Source organism: Dipodomys merriami, unplaced genomic scaffold, assembly GCF_024711535.1.
Source record: "Dipodomys merriami isolate MVZ:Mamm:240054 unplaced genomic scaffold, mDipMer1.0.p SCAF_1, whole genome shotgun sequence".
NCBI classification, from domain to species: Eukaryota; Metazoa; Chordata; class Mammalia; order Rodentia; family Heteromyidae; genus Dipodomys; species Dipodomys merriami.
Genome location: NW_027202270.1, coordinates 79900 through 98382, shown reverse-complemented (window position 1 = coordinate 98382; position 18483 = coordinate 79900). Strand labels below are relative to the sequence as shown.

Below are 18483 nucleotides of genomic sequence, written 5' to 3'. Positions count from 1 at the left end.
GGGTCTGTCTCTGATGGTGTTAATCTGAGCATGCAGCATGCTTTCCCATGCTTGTGTTTTCATCCATTGTCACCTTTTATGGGATTGTACACATGGATGTGTGTGTGGCTGAATGTATCTGTGCTCTTATTGTGGATGAGATGTGGAGTTGTCTCCTGGTACCTGAGAGCCTATGTCTTTGGGGCACATGACCAAGGGTGGTGTGCCAGGTCCTAGGCAAGATGATCATACAGCGAATCATCCAAGAGCGCAGTGAGCACTTGCTAACAACTCCAGTGGGACCTGCTCTGGGAAAGCCACCAGGCATAAGGCACACTCCACCCCTTGGCTGGTGTTGGTCCACCTTTTTTTTCTTGCCAGTCCTGGGGCTTTTAATCAAGGCCTGGGCACTATCTCTAAGCTTGTTTTGCTCAAGATTCACACTCTACCACTTGAGCCACAGTGCCACTTCCAGTTTAGTGGTACTGAGGTACTGAGGAATGTGGTACTGAGAAATTGAACCCAGGGCTTCATGCACGCTAGCCAAGCACTCTACCACTGAGCCACAGTCCCAGCCCATGGTCCACCTTTTGTTCAGCACTTAGGTGATGTCAGATTTGCTGTCAGTCTGGTGATATGTAGTGCACATTGGTTCAGGGCTAATTTCTCACCCATCTCCACCAGATAAGAAAGCAGAGATTGACATCCTGGCTGCAGAGTACATCTCCACAGTGAAGACCCTTTCTTCTGATCAGCGAGTAGAGCACCTGCAGAAGATTCAGAGTGCATACAACAAGTGCAAAGAGTACAGTGATGACAAGGTTCAGCTGGCCATGCAGACCTACGAGATGGTGAGGAGTGGGCGGGGGGTCAGGGGGTTCTGTCTGAGATGGTGAGGAGGGGGTCAGGGGGTTCTGTCTGAGATGGTGAGGAGGGGTCAGGGGGTCCTGTCTGAGATGGAGGGGTCAGGAGGTTTCTGTCTGAGATGGTGAGGAGGGGTCAGGGGTCCTGTTTGAGATGGTGAGGAGGGGGTCAGGGGGTTCTGTCTGAGATGGAGGGGTCAGGGGGTTCTGTCTGAGATGGTGAGGAGGGGTCAGGGGGTCCTGTCTGAGATGGTGAGGAGGGGTCAGGGGATTCTGTCTGAGATGGTGAGGAGGGGTCGGGGGTTTCTGTCTGAGATGGTGAGGAGGGGTCAGGGGGTTTCTGTCTGAGATGGTGAGTAGGGGGTCAGGGGGTTCAATCTGAGATGGTGAGGAGGGGTCAGAGGGTTTCTGTCTGAGATGGTGAGGAGGGGTCAGAGGGTTTCTGTTTGAGATGGTGAGGAGGGGGTCAGTGGTTCTGTCTGAGATGGAGGGGTCAGGGGGTTCTGTCTGAGATGGAGGGGTTGGGGGTTCTGTCTGAGATGGTGAGGAGGGGTCAGGGGGTCCTGTCTGAGATGGTGAGGAGGGGTCAGGGGTGCGACGGACCAGCTCGGCCGGAGCACTGGGACCGACGGGACAGGGATCTCGGGATAGGTGGGCAAAGGAGTCGGCGAAATGAGAAACAGACACAGACTCAAAAGAGTTGCATCTGAGTGTATCTTTATTGAGGAGAATTAACATTTTTATACAGCGTGTGATTGTGACATAGATTCTTTGTTTATTTAAGCACGTAATCAATTTTTTAAAGGCAAAGCATTGATGAATTACATGAAAATTAATGACTATCCCACCAACTGTTTAAGCTAAGTGGTGCGAAACAAGTCTAGCATATTGTTTAATAGAATACGTCATCTATTCAGCCTTTTTTATGTTTAATAATTAACAAACCTAAGACAGGGCTGTACTTACATTATACTCTTTTTAATTTTATCCAACTAATTTCATCTTTATAAGCTCCTATATAAGGAAATGGTTCTTGGTTGGTTCAGGAAATATGTCACTAACTTTATATTTTGTGTGAAAACACCATCTATTCCCTATAACGTAAGTTGGACTAAACTTAATCATAACTGTTGGGAGAATCTTTCTTTTTCTTTTATAATCAGAGGTCCCTTCTTTTTTAGAACTCTCTAAACTACTGGGATAACTCTTTCTAACTTAGTTTAGTTTATTAATTTTGTCTGTTGGACATATCTAGAAATTTTAAGTCTCTATCTTTACTATGCATGAGCTGCAAAACCGCTTGTGAAGTTGTAGGAGTTTCTGGAGGCAACGTCACATCAGATGATAGATTGATTGGGGGATTGCCCACATTTAATCTTTGGTCTTAGTCTTTATTACTTAGAGAAGCCATCTCTATTGGACTGGAAAAATACAACGTGCTCTGTTCGCGGATCAATAGAAAAATAGCCAAAACGAGAATAAAGGCAACGAATGTACAGCCAAGAAGAATATAGTAAGAATAAAGGTAGAGGCTATAAAGGTGCAGCCAAGTGTATGGGAAGCCTTGAACCAACACCCCCTTCCTGGGGGCATGCTTCCTTGAAGCTCTTTGTCCAACACAATCTCTCACGCAGACTCCGCAGAAGGTGGCGTGGCACCCACTGGTCACAGAAAGATGTCCACTCACCTGGAAATACCAGGAACCACTGGAAGTGAAGAAACTTAAGTGTTTGACCTTGTTTCTCTGGCCAGAGACTATTCCTTGAACTTGCAGTCCCTTATTCTGTTGTCGAGGTCAAATCAGAAGCCATCTATCTACCACAGGCAGCTTTATGGAAGTGCTCCGCCCACCTGCTCGGGCCTGTCTTTGCTGAACCCAGCTAAGGACTCCTTGCAGACACATCTTCATGACTGCTTTGCCTGCTGTGATCTCTGCTCCTTTCCAAACGCTTGCTTCGGCAGCTTTCTCTCCATTGTGCCTCTCGGACTGTGTTCCCATGGTGGTTGGATACTGAGCTGCTTGTTAGAGGAGGAAACAAGAGTTTTTGTATACAATGGCAGGCCTGAATTGGCCTGGAGGCAGGACAGACGCTCTCCCAGGTGGGACTTGTCAGGGCACAGGGCAGGCATCCTGCCACTGGGCCCTGGGTCACTGTGGTGAGCAGCAGCCACACTGGAATGTCTCTTTCTCAGAGAACAACGGGTTAAGTCTGACCAGATTGTCATTTTTAGGGAATCCAGTTCTCCACCAACTCCTGGGGGATGCCTGGGGCTTGAGTCTATGCCAGGCTCCACTCCTGTCCAGAACCTTTCATTCCAAAAGTTTCAACCAAGTGTATGTGGTGTGGCACAGGGGTTTCTGTCTGAGATGGTGAGGAGGGGTCAGGGGGTTCTGTCTGAGATGGTGAGGTCAGGGGTCAGGGGGTTCTGTCTGAGATAGTGAGGAGGGGTCAGGGGGTTCTGTCTGAGATAGTGAGGAGGGGTCAGGGGGTTCTGTCTGAGATGGTGAGGAGGGGTCAGGGGGTTCTGTCTGAGATGGTGAGGAGGGGTCAGGGGGTCCTGTCTGAGATGGTGGGGTCAGGGGTTCTGTCTGAGATGGAGAGAAGGGGTCAGGGGGTTCTGTCTGAGATGGCGAGGTCAGGGGTCAAGGGGTCCTGTTTGAGATGGTGAGGAGGGGTTAGGGGGTTTCTGTCTGAGATGGTGAGGGAGGGGTTAGGGGGTTCTGTCTGAGATGGTGAGGAGGGGTCAGGGGGTTCTGTCTGAGATGGTGAGGAGGGGTCAGAGGGTCCTGTCTGAGATGGTGGGGTCAGGGGTCAGAGGGTCCTGTCTGAGATGGTGGGGTCAGGGGTCAGGGGTCCTGTCTGAGATGGTGAGGAGGGGTCGGGGGTTTCTGTCTGAGATGGAGGGGTCAGGCGGTTCTGTCTGAGATGGTGAGGAGGGGTCAGGGGGTCCTGTCTGAGATGGTGAGGAGGGGTCAGGGGGTCCTGTCTGAGATGGTGAGGAGGGGTCAGGGGGTCCTGTCTATGGTGAGGGGGGGTGGGGTAGGATGCGCTCATCTGAGATGCTAGGGGCAGGCTCCAGGGAAAGCTTCCCAGCAGGGAAAGCCACAGCACCTGGGAGCTGTATGAGACTCACATAGTTTTGTTTCTGGGCCTTTTTGTTTATTTGGTAGGGGAGCTATTGCAAGTTTTGGGGTTTTTTGTTTGTTTGGTTTTCTTTTGGCCAGTCCTGGGGCTTGCACTCGATGACTGGGCACTGTCCCTGAGCGTCTTTTGCTGAAGGCTAGCATTCTACCACTTGAGCTACAATGCCACTTCTGGCTTTCTGTGTATGTGGTACTGAGGACTTGAACCCAGGTCTTCATGCATACTAGGCAAGCACTCTACCACTAAGCTACATTCCCAGCCCATTTTTGTTTTTAATTTAGTGCTAGGGATTAAACCCAGGGTCTCAAACTTGCTGGGCAAGCACTCTACCATTGAGCTCCCACGTCTTGCATTTGGGGGGGGGGGGCGGGGTCTGGTCGTGGGGCCTGAACTCTGGGCCTGGGTGCTGTCCCTCAGCTCTTAAGCTCAAGGCTAGTGCTCTGTCACTCGAGCCACAGTGCCACTTCCGGCTTTTTTCTTTTTGCTTATGTGGTGCTGAGGAATCGAACCTAGGGCCTCATGAATGCAAGGCAAGCACTCTACCACTGAGCCACCTTCCCAGCCCCCAGCTCTTGCATTTATTTAGTTATTTATTTACAGTACTGGGACTGGACTCAGGGTTTTATGTTGGCTAACCTGGTGCTTTTCCAGATTTTGTGAATTAAATGATTAACTGGGACTTGGATTCAGGCCTCACACTCTTGTTTGATGTTTTTACTCAAAGCTGGAATGTGCCACTCGAGTCACATCTATGTTTATTGCTTTTATTTTAAGCTTTGGTGGTACTGTGATTATTGAACTCAGCCTTGCACTTGCTAAGCATGCGCTCTTCTCCTTGAACCACATCCTTTTTTTTGGCTAGTCTTGTGATTTGGCCTTGGGCTGGCCTGGACTATGATCCTACTGTCCATATCTGTGTAGCCGAAATGATAGACCATTACACTTGTCTTACTGGTTGAGATGGAGTCTTGCTAATAACTGTGTTGCCTATGCTTAATTTGACCAATATTCTCGTTGATATTTGCCTCCTGAGTAGCTGGGGTTTACAGACATGTGCCCCCAGACATGGCCCCGATTTTCAAGAAAGGTCCTTTTGCAGGTGGACAAACACATCCGAAGGCTTGATGCTGACCTGGCACGCTTCGAGGCCGACCTAAAGGACAAGATGGACGGCAGCGACTTGGAAAGTGCTGGAGGACGAGGACTGAAAAGCAAGTCTGCTGGTGTTCTCTTTGTTTTATTACTCTGGGACTTGGAAGAATTTTGTCGAAAAGTGGTAGGCACTTAATGAGTCTTGTCCTGCTTCATTCATTCCTGGGAAAATAATGTGGGACTTTATTGTTTTTCAGAAGGTCGGAGTCAGAAAGAAAAAAGAAGTTCCCGCGGTCGAGGCCGGAGGACCTCAGAAGAAGACACCCCAAAGAAAAAGAAGCACAAGGGCGGGTAAGGCGCTCTCTGCATTTCTGGAGGACGCAGTGTCCTGTTCTCCAGGAAGAGCCTCCCGTTCAGGGACTTCTGGCTCTGATGGCTCTGCAGTGCTGAGCAGAGCTCTGCTCACAGCGACCCTTGAGCAGCACCGGGGCTGCCAGCATGCCTGAACCCCTGGTGGACCGGTTCCTTGGCACACAGCAGTGACTCGGTGTAAGCCCTTGTGTGCTACACTCAGTAACCAGAGAATACTGAGTGCGTGCTGATGGTGCCATGTAAGCTCTTCCTAAGGAGGCTGACTATGGCTGACTTGGTATCTATTCCTTGTCTTAGTTTTCGTGTGTGTGTGTGTGTGTGTGTATGTGTGTGTGTGTGTGTGTGTGTGTGTGTGTGTGTGTGTGTGCGTGTGTTGTTGTTGTTGTTGTTGTTGTTGTTGTTTTGGTACTAAGGCTTGAACTCAGGGCCTAGCACTGTCATGTAGCTATTTTTTCTCAAAGCTGGCACTATGCCACTTGAGCCACATCTCCCCTTCTGGCTTGTTGCTGGTTAATTGGAATTGAGAGTATTTTAGGCTTGTCTGCTCAGATCTCAGCCTCCTGAGGAGCTAGGATTATAGGCATGAGTCAGTCTTTGGTACTCAACTGTTCATCATCTTAGAAATATATTTGTAGCATGTATTCAGACTATATTACATCTTTTGTTTATACATGTCATTTATCTTTTTTTGTGTGTGCTGGTCTTGGGGCTTGAACTTGGCCTGGGCACTAACACTGAGCTTTTTAAAAAGCTCAAGGCTAGTGCTCTACCACTTGAACTACACCTCTACTTCCAGCTTTTTGGTGGTTCATTGAAGATAAGAGTTTTGGAGACTCCTGCCCAAGCTGGCTTTGAGCCTTAATCCTCAGATCTCAGCTCCTGAGTAGTTCGGATTACAGGCCTGAGCCTCTGGTGTTCAACAGTGTCCTTTGTCTGGAACTTCAGGTTATTGTCTAGCTGGCTCCCTCCTTCACAGGTCCTGTGCTGCTTTGCGAGGTGAAAATGGTTCTAGCAGTTCTGGGAGAGGTCCAAATAGTCTTATTGACAAAAGGAGGGAGAAATCGTGATGTTTATTTATTTTTGGTCAGTGCTGGGGCTTGAACTCAGGGCCTGGGCACTCTCCCTGAGCTTCTTTTGCTTAAGGCTAGCACTCTATCACTTGACCACTTGAGCCACACCACTTCTGGCCTTTTCTGCTTATGTGGTACTGAGGAATCGAACCCAGGGCTTCATTCATGCTAGGCAAGCACTCTACCACTAAGCCACATTCCTAGCCCTAATTTTTTTTTAACGATGGAATCCAGGGCCTTGCATATGTTAAGTGTGTACTGTACCACTGATCTTAAAAAAGATTTTGGCTGGGTGCCCATGGCTTGCGCCTATAATCCTAGCAGCTTGAAGCCAACCCAAGCAGAAAGGTCCCATTAGACTCTTAATCTCCAACTAAACATCCCTCCCCACCCCCCTCCCACCCCCCCCCACCCCCGCCACGCACATGACCAGCACTTCTGTAGTGGATGTTCTGTCCACATGTGCTTTCCCAGGTGCATTTCCTAGACCTTTTTAGTCTTGTGAGTTTTAACCTTTGTTTTTCCACACCTCACCATTCTATTCCTTCCTCTTTCCTTTCAAGATGGATTTTGCTGTGTTGCAGCCTCAAATACCTGAGTTTGTGCATGCTGCTCTACCTGACTTTCGTAGTTAACATTTAATTGTTTTTGTTTGGTTTTTATTGTGCGGGCGTTGAACCTGGGGCTTTAGGGAAGCTATGTAATCTTTGCCGCTTCTCCGTTTGAGGAACCAGATTAGATGGCTTGAGTTTCTGGAGGGAGCTGCGCCCATGGAGCAGAGCTATGGCGCGCTCCTTCACAGAGTCTTGTGTCCCCTGCTTCCTTCCTATTCAGAATCCCACTTTTGTATCTGCACAGTTCTCCTTCTCTGTTCAGTGGAATTCCAGTGTGATTTGTGGAGTGTGCAGTTTCACATGTGCCTGCGAAGCTGAGCGCATACTTCATCACAGACTACACGGCCTGATGATGATGGTACAGGCTGGGGATGCCTGTTTGTGCTGTGGTCTGCCCTTCAGGCTGTGGATAGGAGAGCAGGTTGGGGGTGGTCATGGCGTAGCGGGGGTTTCTAGTTTTAGAGCACCCATTACATTCCTTTCCTCTTTTTTTTTTTAATAGCTTTTGGTGTTTTTTTTTTTTGCAAATTACCCACATTTGTGTGCATTTCATTTATGTTTCTCTAACATTTATGGTAGCTCTTTAAAGTACTCTTCTGCACATCTAACATCTAATATCAGTGTCTACTTATGTAGACCAGTTCCTTGTTTTTGATTTTTTCTCTTGACTTGAGTCCTCTTTTCCTGCTTGTTTTAGGTCTTAGGGTTTTTATTTTTTTGTTGGTACCAGTCTTGGAGCTTGAACTCAGGATCTTGGCACTCAAGGCTGGAGCTCTACTACTTGAGCCACAGCTTCACTGTTGGGATTTTTTTTTTTTTTTCAGTTAATTAGAGATAAGAATCTCATGGACTTTCTGGCCTGGGATGTCTTCAAACTGTGATCCTCGGCTCTCAGCCTGCTGAGTAGCCAGGATTACAGGTGTGAGCCACTGGTGCCTGGCAGTCTTCTGTCCCATGTTAGCTATAGAAGGTATGCGTACTGAACTTCTGTTTTTCCTCAGGGTGCATTTCTCTTCTCCAGTCCAGGCAGACTGAACTAGTGGTGGGTGGCACCGGCAGGAGACCCGACAGTGTCACGTGGGGCCTCCTGGCTGTGGGCCGACAGCACAGGGAGCCTCAGGCTTGCCCTCCCCGAGGCTGCCTGGCCTACTCCCACTGCTTCCCAGGTCTCCGGCGGCCTGGCCCAGCAGTGCAAATGGTCTCTGTCTCCCAGAGTCTGTGAAGACCTGGCCACAGACTGGTTTGGAGGTAGCTTTGGAGGGCCTCCAGCTCCACCTGGCCGGGAGCCAAGCAGATCTCCTTCTTGGCTGCAGGGCAAAAGGCACTGAGCCGTGTTGCCCCAGTGCTTCTGAGGTTTGCTGAGCAGGCTGGGAAGGTGGCTCAGTGGTGGAGTGCCTACCTAGCGTGCATGAAGCCCTAGGTTCCATTCCTCTGTATCACATAAATAGAAAAGGCTAGAAGTGGCACTGGCTCAAGTGGTAGAGTGCTAGCTTTGAGTAAAAGGACACTGCCCAGGCCCTGAGTTCAAGCCCCAGGACTGTTTAAAAAGAAAAAAAAAAACGTTTGCTGAGCTGTGCTATCCTGATTCAGCACAACGAATCTCTGCTTCCTCCTGCCCAGAATCCAAAGGCTGTCATGGCCTCCGGGGCTTGTGCAGGCCCTGCTCACCTCATCCTCAGAGCACGTGAGGCTCCGGGATCCCATTGCCAGCCTCCAGATGGTGGGAGGCCCAGGCTGCCTCTCTGCAGACACACAGCTTGGCGTTGGCAGTGTGGCCCCTCCCCCAGTGTGAATTGAGGTCTTCTGCCTGGCATTCACAGCTGCCTACTAGTGGGCGATGGTGGCGTGGCCACTGGTTCAGGCCTGTGCTAAGCTGGTGTCAGCAGCCTCGGTGGGGCTGGTCCACGGTGAGGGTGCCTGCTGTGGGCTGGCTGCGCCCAGTGTTGATGTGTGGGTCGCTCTCTTCTCCCTGGCTCTCAGTGGCAGCAACGTTCCTGTTATTTCATAGACCTCCAGCAGGCCACTGCAGTGCACTCTTCTGGGCACCCTCCTGAGAAGGGGCATCAGGAAAGACAGCCAAACGGTGACAAACCCCACTCTTACCAGGACCTAGTAGGGCCTGCCCGTCATTGGCCTGGTGTTCTGCCCATGTCCTCTAGAGCCCTGTGTACAGGGGAGTTCATCGGCTGGCATAGGTGGTGCTGCAGTCTGCAGAGTCTGTTGCCAGGGCATCTCGCAGGATGCTCAGCCAGCATCCATAGTTCACTCCCACCTGGCCCAGGCTGTCCCCAGGCCTCTCGGGTGTTGTTTCCCATCTGTGAGACCCCGTGAGCCCAGGCTGTCCCCAGGCCTCTCGGGTGTTGTTTCCCGTCTGTGAGACCCCGTGAGCCCAGGCTGTCCCCAGGCCTCTCGGGTGTTTCCCGTCTGTGAGACCCCGTGAACCCAGGCTGTCCCCAGGCCTCTCGGGTGTTGTTTCCCATCTGTGAGACCCTGTGAGCCGAGGCTGTCCCCAGGCCTCTCGGGTGTTTCCTGTCTGTGAGCCGAGGCTGTCCCCAGGCCTCTCGGGTGTTGTTTCCTGTCTGTGAGCCCAGGCTGTCCCCAGGCCTCTCGGGTGTTGTTTCCTGTCTGTGAGACCCCGTGAGCCCAGGCTGTCCCCAGGCCGCTCGGGTGTTGTTTCCCGTCTGTGAGACCCCGTGAGCCCAGGCTGTCCCCAGGCCTCTCGGGTGTTGTTTCCTGTCTGTGAGACCCCGTGAGCCCAGGCTGTCCCCAGGCCGCTCGGGTGTTGTTTCCCGTCTGTGAGACCCTGTGAGCCCAGGCTGTCCCCAGGCCTCTCGGGTGTTGTTTCCCATCTGTGAGACCCTGTGAGCCCAGGCTGTCCCCAGGCCTCTCGGGTGTTTCCTGTCTGTGAGACCCCGTGAGCCCAGGCTGTCCCCAGGCCTCTCAGGTGTTGTTTCCTGTCTGTGAGACCCCGTGAGCCAAGGCTGTCCCCAGGCCTCTCGGGTGTTTCCTGTCTGTGAGACCCTGTGAACCCAGGCTGTCCCCAGGCCTCTCGGGTGTTGTTTCCTGTCTGTGAGCCCAGGCTGTCCCCAGGCCTCTCGGGTGTTGTTTCCTGTCTGTGAGCCGAGGCTGTCCCCAGGCCTCTCGGGTGTTGTTTCCCATCTGTGAGACCCCGTGAGCCGAGGCTGTCCCCAGGCCTCTCGGGTGTTTCCCGTCTGTGAGACCCTGTGAACCGAGGCTGTCCCCAGGCCTCTCGGGTGTTTCCCGTCTGTGAGACCCCGTGAGCCCAGGCTGTCCCCAGGCCTCTCGGGTGTTTCCCGTCTGTGAGACCCCGTGAACCGAGGCTGTCCCCAGGCCTCTCGCGTGTTGTTTCCCGTCTGTGAGACCCCGTGAACCGAGGCTGTCCCCAGGCCTCTCGGGTGTTTCCCGTCTGTGAGACCCCGTGAACCGAGGCTGTCCCCAGGCCTCTCGCGTGTTGTTTCCCGTCTGTGAGACCCCGTGAACCGAGGCTGTCCCCAGGCCTCTCGGGTGTTTCCCGTCTGTGAGACCCTGTGAGCCGAGGCTGTCCCCAGGCCTCTCGGGTGTTGTTTCCCGTCTGTGAGACCCTGTGAGCCCAGGCTGTCCCCAGGCCTCTCGGGTGTTGTTTCCCGTCTGTGAGACCCCGTGAGCCGAGGATGTCCCCAGGCCTCAGGTGTTGTTTCCCATCTGTGAGACCCCGTGAGCCCAGGCTGTCCCCAGGCCTCTCGGGTGTTGTATCCCGTCTGTGAGACCCTGTGAGCCCAGGCTGTCCCCAGGCCTCTCGGGTGTTTCCTGTCTGTGAGACCCCGTGAGGAGAGCCTTTCCCCAGGCCCCTGAGCTGCTCTTTCTTGACTGAGACTCTGCAGCTGAGGCTGCTGCCCATAAGGTAGGACCTAGATGTAGGAGTGAAGGAGGCCACCAGGAGCTTTGGGAATTAAGAAGTGGCACTGTGGCTCAAGCAAGGGGTAGAGCTGAAGAGCTCAGGGACAGCACCCAGGCCCAGAGTTCAAGCCCCATGACTGACCCAAAAAAAAGGAAAAGAGAGAGAGAGAAAAGAGGAGCTTTGGGAATTAGACCTGGGTCCTGTTTCTGGTTCAGTCTATCTTTGGGACAAGGGCCAAGTGACTTGGCAGGCAGATTCTAAGAGCTTGGATCCCCTAGCCCTGTCTGAGGAATAGGTGCTGCCCAGGGGTCTCCGGCTGGGGGGCCCCCTCAGCCTGTTTTGCTGTCATCTCCTGTGTGCACCCCCCTTCTGGCTGACGCCCTTGAACCCCGGAATCCTGAGCACGGGTCGCCAGGCAGCACATGGCAGGGAGGAAGCACCCCACAGGGTCTTGGAGGGCCTGCCTCCTCAGAGGTTCCAAGACCGTGGAGCCAGGAGCCAGGAGACCTTCCGCAGCGGGAGCAGACAGACGCCCCCCGGAGGACCCTGAGGACTTGCTTGATCAGGGCAGTGTTAGCACTCAGGTTTCAAATGTGGTACGGACACGGGGTAGAGAGCTGGTGACCTGCAGGGGTCCCGGTATGCAGTGGGCCTGAATGGATATGTATATTACACACACATGCAACTGAACGGCCTGGGAGCATTTGGAAAAGAATGCAGAGGAGAGAGTGGCTCACCTCCGTCTTCTTCCCCGGCTGCTCCTGTGCCTGGCCTTCTCTGCTGTAGCCTCATTGGAACTTACTGTATGGTTTGGCAGTATGTATTTGTGGGTTTGCAGGTGGGGTGAGGACTGTACTGTCTAGACCTCCCTACAGCTCGCACACATACCTGAGAACACAGGCAAAGAGGAAGCTGCCCATGGGCAAAGCCTTGCAGCTCCAGAGTGTGGTATGTGACTGGGAACGGGGAAAGCAGGCAGGAGGGAGCCTGAGCAGGTAAGCTTTCCACAGACAGCTGCTAGAAAGTTGGACGGCAGCTGTGAGGATCCCTGGAGGTGGCTCCTGAGGTAGGTGAGTAGCGGGTGGGTCGATAGCATCCTGGGAGTGAGGGCCCACAGGAAGCGGGAGGAGCTGCCGGGGTGTGGTATTGGAAGGTGCCTGTGCAGATGCAAAGTGGTCTGGGCACAGGACATGCTGGCCTTGTGGCAAGAACTGTCTGCTCAGGCTAAGGTAGAGATGGCAATGCCCCGAGCCCTGTTCAGCCTGTGGGTGGACACAGGCAAGTTTTTCCTCAAATGCCAGTTGGTATGCTAGCCAAGGAGGGCTAGTGCAGAGGGGAAGGGCCTGGGGCCACCGACAGCACCATGGCCTGGAGGCTCCTTTGCCCTGCACCGGCACCGGCAGGGCCATGCCACAGCCTCTGGGCGCTGTGTCCTTGGCGCCCTTGTGACTTGGCGAGTGGGGGCCGTACCCTCCCCTCTGGTGCGCCGTTCACCCCCGCTGTCCCAGGTTTTGTGGTCGGTGATGATTCGAGGGAACTGTCTGTCTGACAATTGGCTCACGTTCTTACACATTTTTTTCCTGTTTTCAAGAGTGTTGTGCAGTCAGAGGGGTTTTGTGACTTGTTGAAAGTGCATCTCAGAAACAAACACTGGAAATTTCTTCAGGCTCAAGTGTCAATCAGGAGATGGCAGTCAGGAGATGGCAGTCAGTTGGTTCACCTGGACTAGTTCACAGAACCTGTTTAGATTTCCTGCTTGGAGCCTTATTTGTCTTCAGACATAGCAAAAGGGAGCCTTGGGCCCACACACGCAGGAGGCCCTGGGCTGTGCCTGGTCCGTCATGCCTGCCTCTCGTCACCCTGTGGTCAGCACACTCTTCCCACCCTCAGGTCTGAGTTCACCGACACCGTCCTGTCTGTGCACCCCTCTGACGTCCTGGACATGCCTGTGGACCCCAACGAACCTACGTACTGCCTGTGCCACCAGGTGTCCTATGGGGAGATGATTGGCTGTGACAACCCAGATGTGAGTGTCTGGGTCTCGGGACAGATGTTGCAGGGTGGGAGTGGGGTGTAGCTCCCTGTCTTCAGCATGCAGAGTGACTGAGGCTCTCTTCTTGTTTCAGTGTCCAATTGAGTGGTTTCACTTTGCCTGTGTGGACCTCACCACGAAGCCCAAAGGAAAGTGGTCAGTATGTGGGTACCTGTTTTGCTTGTGTCCTTGCTCTTAAGGACCTGGAGCTGGGTTGGCTTCCCCTGCAGCCTTGGGCGAGTCTCTCCAGCCTGGAGCTGGGTTGGCCTGGGGCTGGGTTGGCTCCCCCTGCAGCCTTGGGCGAGCCTCTCCAGCCTGGAGCTAGGTTGGCTTCCCCTGCAGCCTTGGGTGAGCCTGTCTAGCCTGGAGCTGGGCTGGCTTCCCCTGCAGCCTTGGGTGAGCCTGTCTAGCCTGGAGCTGGGCTGGCTTCCCCTGCAGCCTTGGGTGAGCCTGTCTAGCCTGGAGCTGGGCTGGCTTCCCCTGCAGCCCGTCTGCCTCTTAACTCTGCTGTGTAGTCCCACTATTGCAGTTCCCGTCCTGGCTAGTAGGGGTGGGGCAAACTTATAGAGACATCTGCCACCCAGCTCCCCTAGGGACATGTTAAGTTTTTGTGTTTTTGCTGTTCCGGCTTCTTTTGGTGGAAGTGCTGGGCATGGAATTCTGCCAGGGCGTCGTGTCCTCTAGGCAGGTGCTCCACTGCTAAGACACATCCCATCCTCTTGAACTCTGGGCCTGGGTGCTGTCCCTGAGCTCTTCAGCTCAAGGCAAGTGCTTTACACTTGAGCTACAGCACCACTTCCGGTTTTCTGGTGGTTTATTGGAGATAAAAAGTCTCACGGACTTTCCTGCCCGGGCTGGTTTTGAACTGCAATCCTCAGATCTCAGCCTCCTGAGTAGCTAGGATTACAGGCGTGAGCCACCGGTGCCCGGCTATTAAATAAATCTTGGTTTTGTTGATTTGCACTAAAAGTGGATGCACATTCTTAAACTGAAAGAGCAGGAATCCTACCCTCTTCATATAGTGGCACACAGAGCCAGTCATGTAAAGTCTGCTTGCTGTGCAGACAGACAGAAATTTCTGCAGGACAGTCTGCTCAGTGAGGGTGAGTTTTCCTTTGGTATTGGTGCAAGGCTCACAGAGGGAAAGGAGGGCTCTCAGGGCACCGCCGATGTGTGTGCCCACCAATGAGTATGGTGAGCGCCAGGATGCACCCTGGCGCTCTGCCTATGGCAGGGCTGTGGGAGGGTCTGTCAGCAGCCACCTTCCCATAGATAGGGCCCTGCTTCTGATGGGTGACAGCTCTGAGCCGAGAAAAGGGACGCAGAGGAAAGAGCAGACCTGTATGCCGGGGCCAGGGCACAAGGCAGGGAGAGTGGATTCTGAGTTTGATTTGAACAAAGTGAGTCTGTTTTTTTGGTCCGTTGTGGTGCTTGAACTCTGGGCCTGGGCACTGTCCCTCAGCTCTTCAGCTGAAGGCTAGCGCTCTACCACTTGAGCCACAGCGCCACTTCTGTTTTCTGAGTGGTTTATTAGAGATGAGTCTCATGGGCTTTCCTGCTTGGGATGGCTTTGAACCACCATCCTCAGATCTCAGCCTCCTGAGTAGCTAGGATGACATGCATGAGCCACTGGTGCCCGGCTACAAAATGAGTTTTTTACAGGACTTCCAGGTAGGAAAGTCTTAAGAGCAGTAGGAAGGTGGGTCTGACTGTGAGAGCCTATAAGCCTGGCAGTGGCACAGTGTTGGATGTAGCACTAGGCAGAGCAGCTGGCTAGACAGAGTGGAGGGCTACTGAGTGTGTGTTGGCTAAGCAGTGAGATCTGGAGCTGTTGACTGACACAGTGCTGTGTAGGCCAGGCCTGCTGGCTGACAGGTGCTGTAGTGCGGGCCTGCTGGCTGACAGGTGCTGTAGTGTGGGCCTGCTGGCTGACAGGTGCTGTAGTGTGGGCCTGCTGGCTGACAGGTGCTGTAGTGTGGACTTGGTGGCTGACAGGTGCTGTAGTGGGCCTGCTGGCTGACAGGTGCTGTAGTGTGGGCCTGCTGGCTGACAGGTGCTGTGTAGTCTGGGCCTGCTGGCTGACAGGTGCTGTAGTGTGGACTTGGTGGCTGACAGGTGCTGTAGTGTGGGCCTGCTGGCTGACAGGTGCTGTAGTGTGGGCTTGCTGGCTGACAGGTGCTGTAGTGTGGGCCTGCTGGCTGATAGGTGCTGTAGTGTGGGCTTGCTGGCTGACAGGTGCTGTAGTGTGGGCCTGCTGGCTGACAGATGCTGTAGTGTGGATTTGGTGGCTGACAGATGCTGTAGTGTGGGCCTGCTGGCTGACAGATGCTGTAGTGTGGATTTGGTGGCTGACAGATGCTGTAGTGCGGACTTGCTGGCTGACAGGTGCTGTAGTGCGGACTTGGTGGCTGACAGGTGCTGTAGTGTGGGCTGTTGCTCCTGCATAGGTACTGGGGGGTTCTTGCTCCAAGCAAGGGTGTACAGAGGAGTATGAAGGTAGTTGTCATGTGCAAGTGAGTACCTCCTGCACACAGAGCCAACTGCACCCTCCTGTGTGTTGTGAGTAGCTGGTGTAGTTCAGGAGTGCCCGCCGCCTGTGCCATGTCATGCTTCCCGAGGGCTGGGCTTGTGCAGCTCCCAAGCCCAGTGCTGAGTCCAGGACCTGACAAGCCTACTTACTTGTTTGGCCCTCAGCATGCCCATCCCCCTAGACACCTTCACCATCTAGCTACAGCCCTGTGCTGCAGCCCTGAACCAGCTTTATGTATTCCATCATGAGGCTGTCCGGTGCGCCTCTGTACATCCAAGCACAGACAGATTCTTGTGGCAGCCTTCCCCGGAGGGAAGACCGCGTGGGCTGTGGAGTAGCTGTCTTCATCCTTGTTTTGCCAGAGGCCACTGTCCTGGGACATGGGGGAGGGAGGGCGTGGTGTCTTGGATGCTGCAGAAGTGACACAAAGGGCCGATCCTTGTGCCTTTCTCGTCACAGGTTCTGTCCAAGGTGTGTTCAGGAAAAGAGGAAGAAGAAGTAAGGAGGAGACTGCCCAGGTTGAAGAGCAAATTAATATATTCCTTCCTTCATGTTGCAATATTTTCTTTAATTTTAAAACTACCTTATTTCAACTGATACTTCATAACTAATGGCCAGTTATGATTCTGGATATTTTCTAAAACAAGAAACCACCACACTGTTTTCACAGATGAGCAGTCTCAGAAGTATTTGCCACAGCGATTATGTACAGACCCCCTATCTCTGGCCGTGGCTGCCTTCAGGCCAGCCTGGGACCATGGTGGGTGTTTGTAAACTCAGGCTGCCAGGCAGAGTATGTGGTGGAGACATGTTAACCCGGCACACTGCCTCTGTTTTGTGACCAGAATCAGCCTGAGTGCCCACCTGCTACTTCCTGGTGCACAGCACCAGGAAGACTTTCTGCCGCTCTGTGAGCAGTGATGCCCCAGAGCTTTGCTCTCATCTTGACTCTGGTGGCATGGATTCTTAGACAGGACACCTCTGATGTGCCTGGAAGGGCAGGGCTCTCCCAGGAGGACTTGCTCCTGCCTTGAGGTGTGCTGCCTTCTAACATGGACTTCCCCGTCTCCTGGAGATTCACCTTCCCGAGGAAACGGCTCTCCATCAGCCTCAGCTGTTAGTTACCACAGTCAGCACTGCCAAGCACGCCTAACCACTGGGCTGAAGTCCGTTTCTCTGGGAATTCCTTACACTTCTACTGTGAAGATGAAATTATTGTAATAGCATGAAGGTCGTGGGTCTGTGTGTCTATGAAGTGAGTCTGTCTACTACGAGCTGGTTTTAGAACTCTGTTTATGTGCATACCACTAGACCAGCAGCTTATAGCCAAGGGGAATACAATTATGTGACTTGATTTGTGAACTCATGTGCCCAGTAGTTCTGGAATGAAGGTAGATAGGTATACTTGTTTATTCTGCATTCACCAAATCAATGTTGAACAGTCCTTTTAGTAATAGTTGGAGAAAATACACTTTGCCTGTTGAGATACATTTGTGGCAGTGCCTCGTGAGGGGCCTTCACAGACCCTGCCCTCCTCTAGTGTGGATTGCAAGCCTGGACCATCCTCACACAGGAAAAGAGCTGGGGTGTGGGATCCCCATCCTGAGGAGGGAGGGCTTCCTCTGTGTGCAGAGGGCCCTTTCCATCTGGTGGTCACACTTCTAGTACGCTCCCCTTCCACCTTACAGCTCTTCACTGATAGCCAGAGAGCCCCACAGGTCAGCTCGTGTTTGTGAGAATGAGGACATCAGGGACGCTTTGCCAGTGGCACGGGCACTGTGATTCTCCAGGTTCTGTTCCTGGGTGGTCGGTCAGGGCTGACAGCCAGCCAGGCGGCCTGTGCTTGTGTCTGCTGTGTGCATTGGTTAGCGGTGCTGACCCTTCCACAGTGGCCCAATGGCAGCCAGGGGCATCTGTTGCAGTAGCTCATCCATGTTGAGTCCTCCGGGCTTCCCTTAGATGGGCAGATGCTTTCCTGTAGCTCAGAAAGGAAAGGGCCCTGAGGTCAGGGCTGGAGGACCCATCTCATTCTTAGCCATGCATGAAACTTGAGATACGTTTTTAAATTCATAAGACCATTTTGTTGACACATATTTCAAGATTAGGGAAAATCAGTGTGAGAACAGGATTTCTCTTTTTTCCTGGTGCTGAGGTCAGACCCATGAGATCTTGTACATGCTTCATTTTTTTTTTTAACAGGTGTCCTTTTGTAGTACAGGCTGGCCTCAAAATTCCCATCCTCCTAGCTCAGCCTCCTGAGTGCATGCCCAGCTACTTTGTCATTTTTATAAGCACAGGAAGTTTCTGACCAGACACTGCCTTAGGAGCTGAGTCAGTCAGCTTCCTCCTGGGTGTCTGTCCTGTCATCACTGGGTTGAAATGCTGTTCATTGGTGGAGGTGCTGGAAGGCTGGTTAAATTTTTGTCTTCAGCTTCCCGAGGCCCAGCCATATCTCCCACATGGTGGCGGAACCTCCTCCTGCCACTGTGGATGGACACTGCGGATCGGCTTTTACTTTTGTCAGTTACAATAATGTCAAAACAATATGCGCACACTTGAAAACAGGTTTGGGGCCGGGCGCTGGTGGCTCACGCCTGTAATCCTAGCTACTCAGGAGGCTGAGATCTGAGGATCGCGGTTCAAAGCCAGCCCGGGCAGGAGAGACCGTGAGACTCTTATCTCCAATAAACCACCAGAAAACCGGAAGTGGCACTGTAGCTCAAGTGGTAGAGCGCTCGCCTTGAGCTGAAGAGCTGAAGGACAGCGCCCAGGCCCAGAGTTCAAGCCCCACGACCGACAAAAAAAAAAAAAGAAAACAGGTTTGGGGATTCAGTAGTAGAGAACTTACCTAGCAAGTATGAGGCCAGTGCTTAACTTCATCACCAAA

The 18483-nt window shown here is 52.9% G+C and overlaps 1 protein-coding gene across 3 annotated transcripts in view; it reads left to right on the top strand.

The window, feature by feature from the left end:
• The window catches only part of Ing5 (inhibitor of growth family member 5), a 28384-nt gene extending 9972 nt beyond the window's left edge, over window positions 1-18412 (top strand). For all 3 annotated transcript variants that reach the window (XM_069999941.1, XM_069999808.1, XM_069999890.1), the window contains exons 3-8: window positions 664-830; window positions 5088-5199; window positions 5338-5431; window positions 12925-13060; window positions 13161-13222; window positions 16056-18412. In XM_069999941.1, the coding sequence (XP_069856042.1) occupies window positions 664-830; window positions 5088-5199; window positions 5338-5431; window positions 12925-13060; window positions 13161-13222; window positions 16056-16098 (614 nt within the window). In that variant the 3' untranslated portion in view covers window positions 16099-18412. The remainder of the gene's footprint in view (window positions 1-663; window positions 831-5087; window positions 5200-5337; window positions 5432-12924; window positions 13061-13160; window positions 13223-16055) is intronic.
• The last annotated feature ends 71 nt before the right edge of the window (window positions 18413-18483 follow it).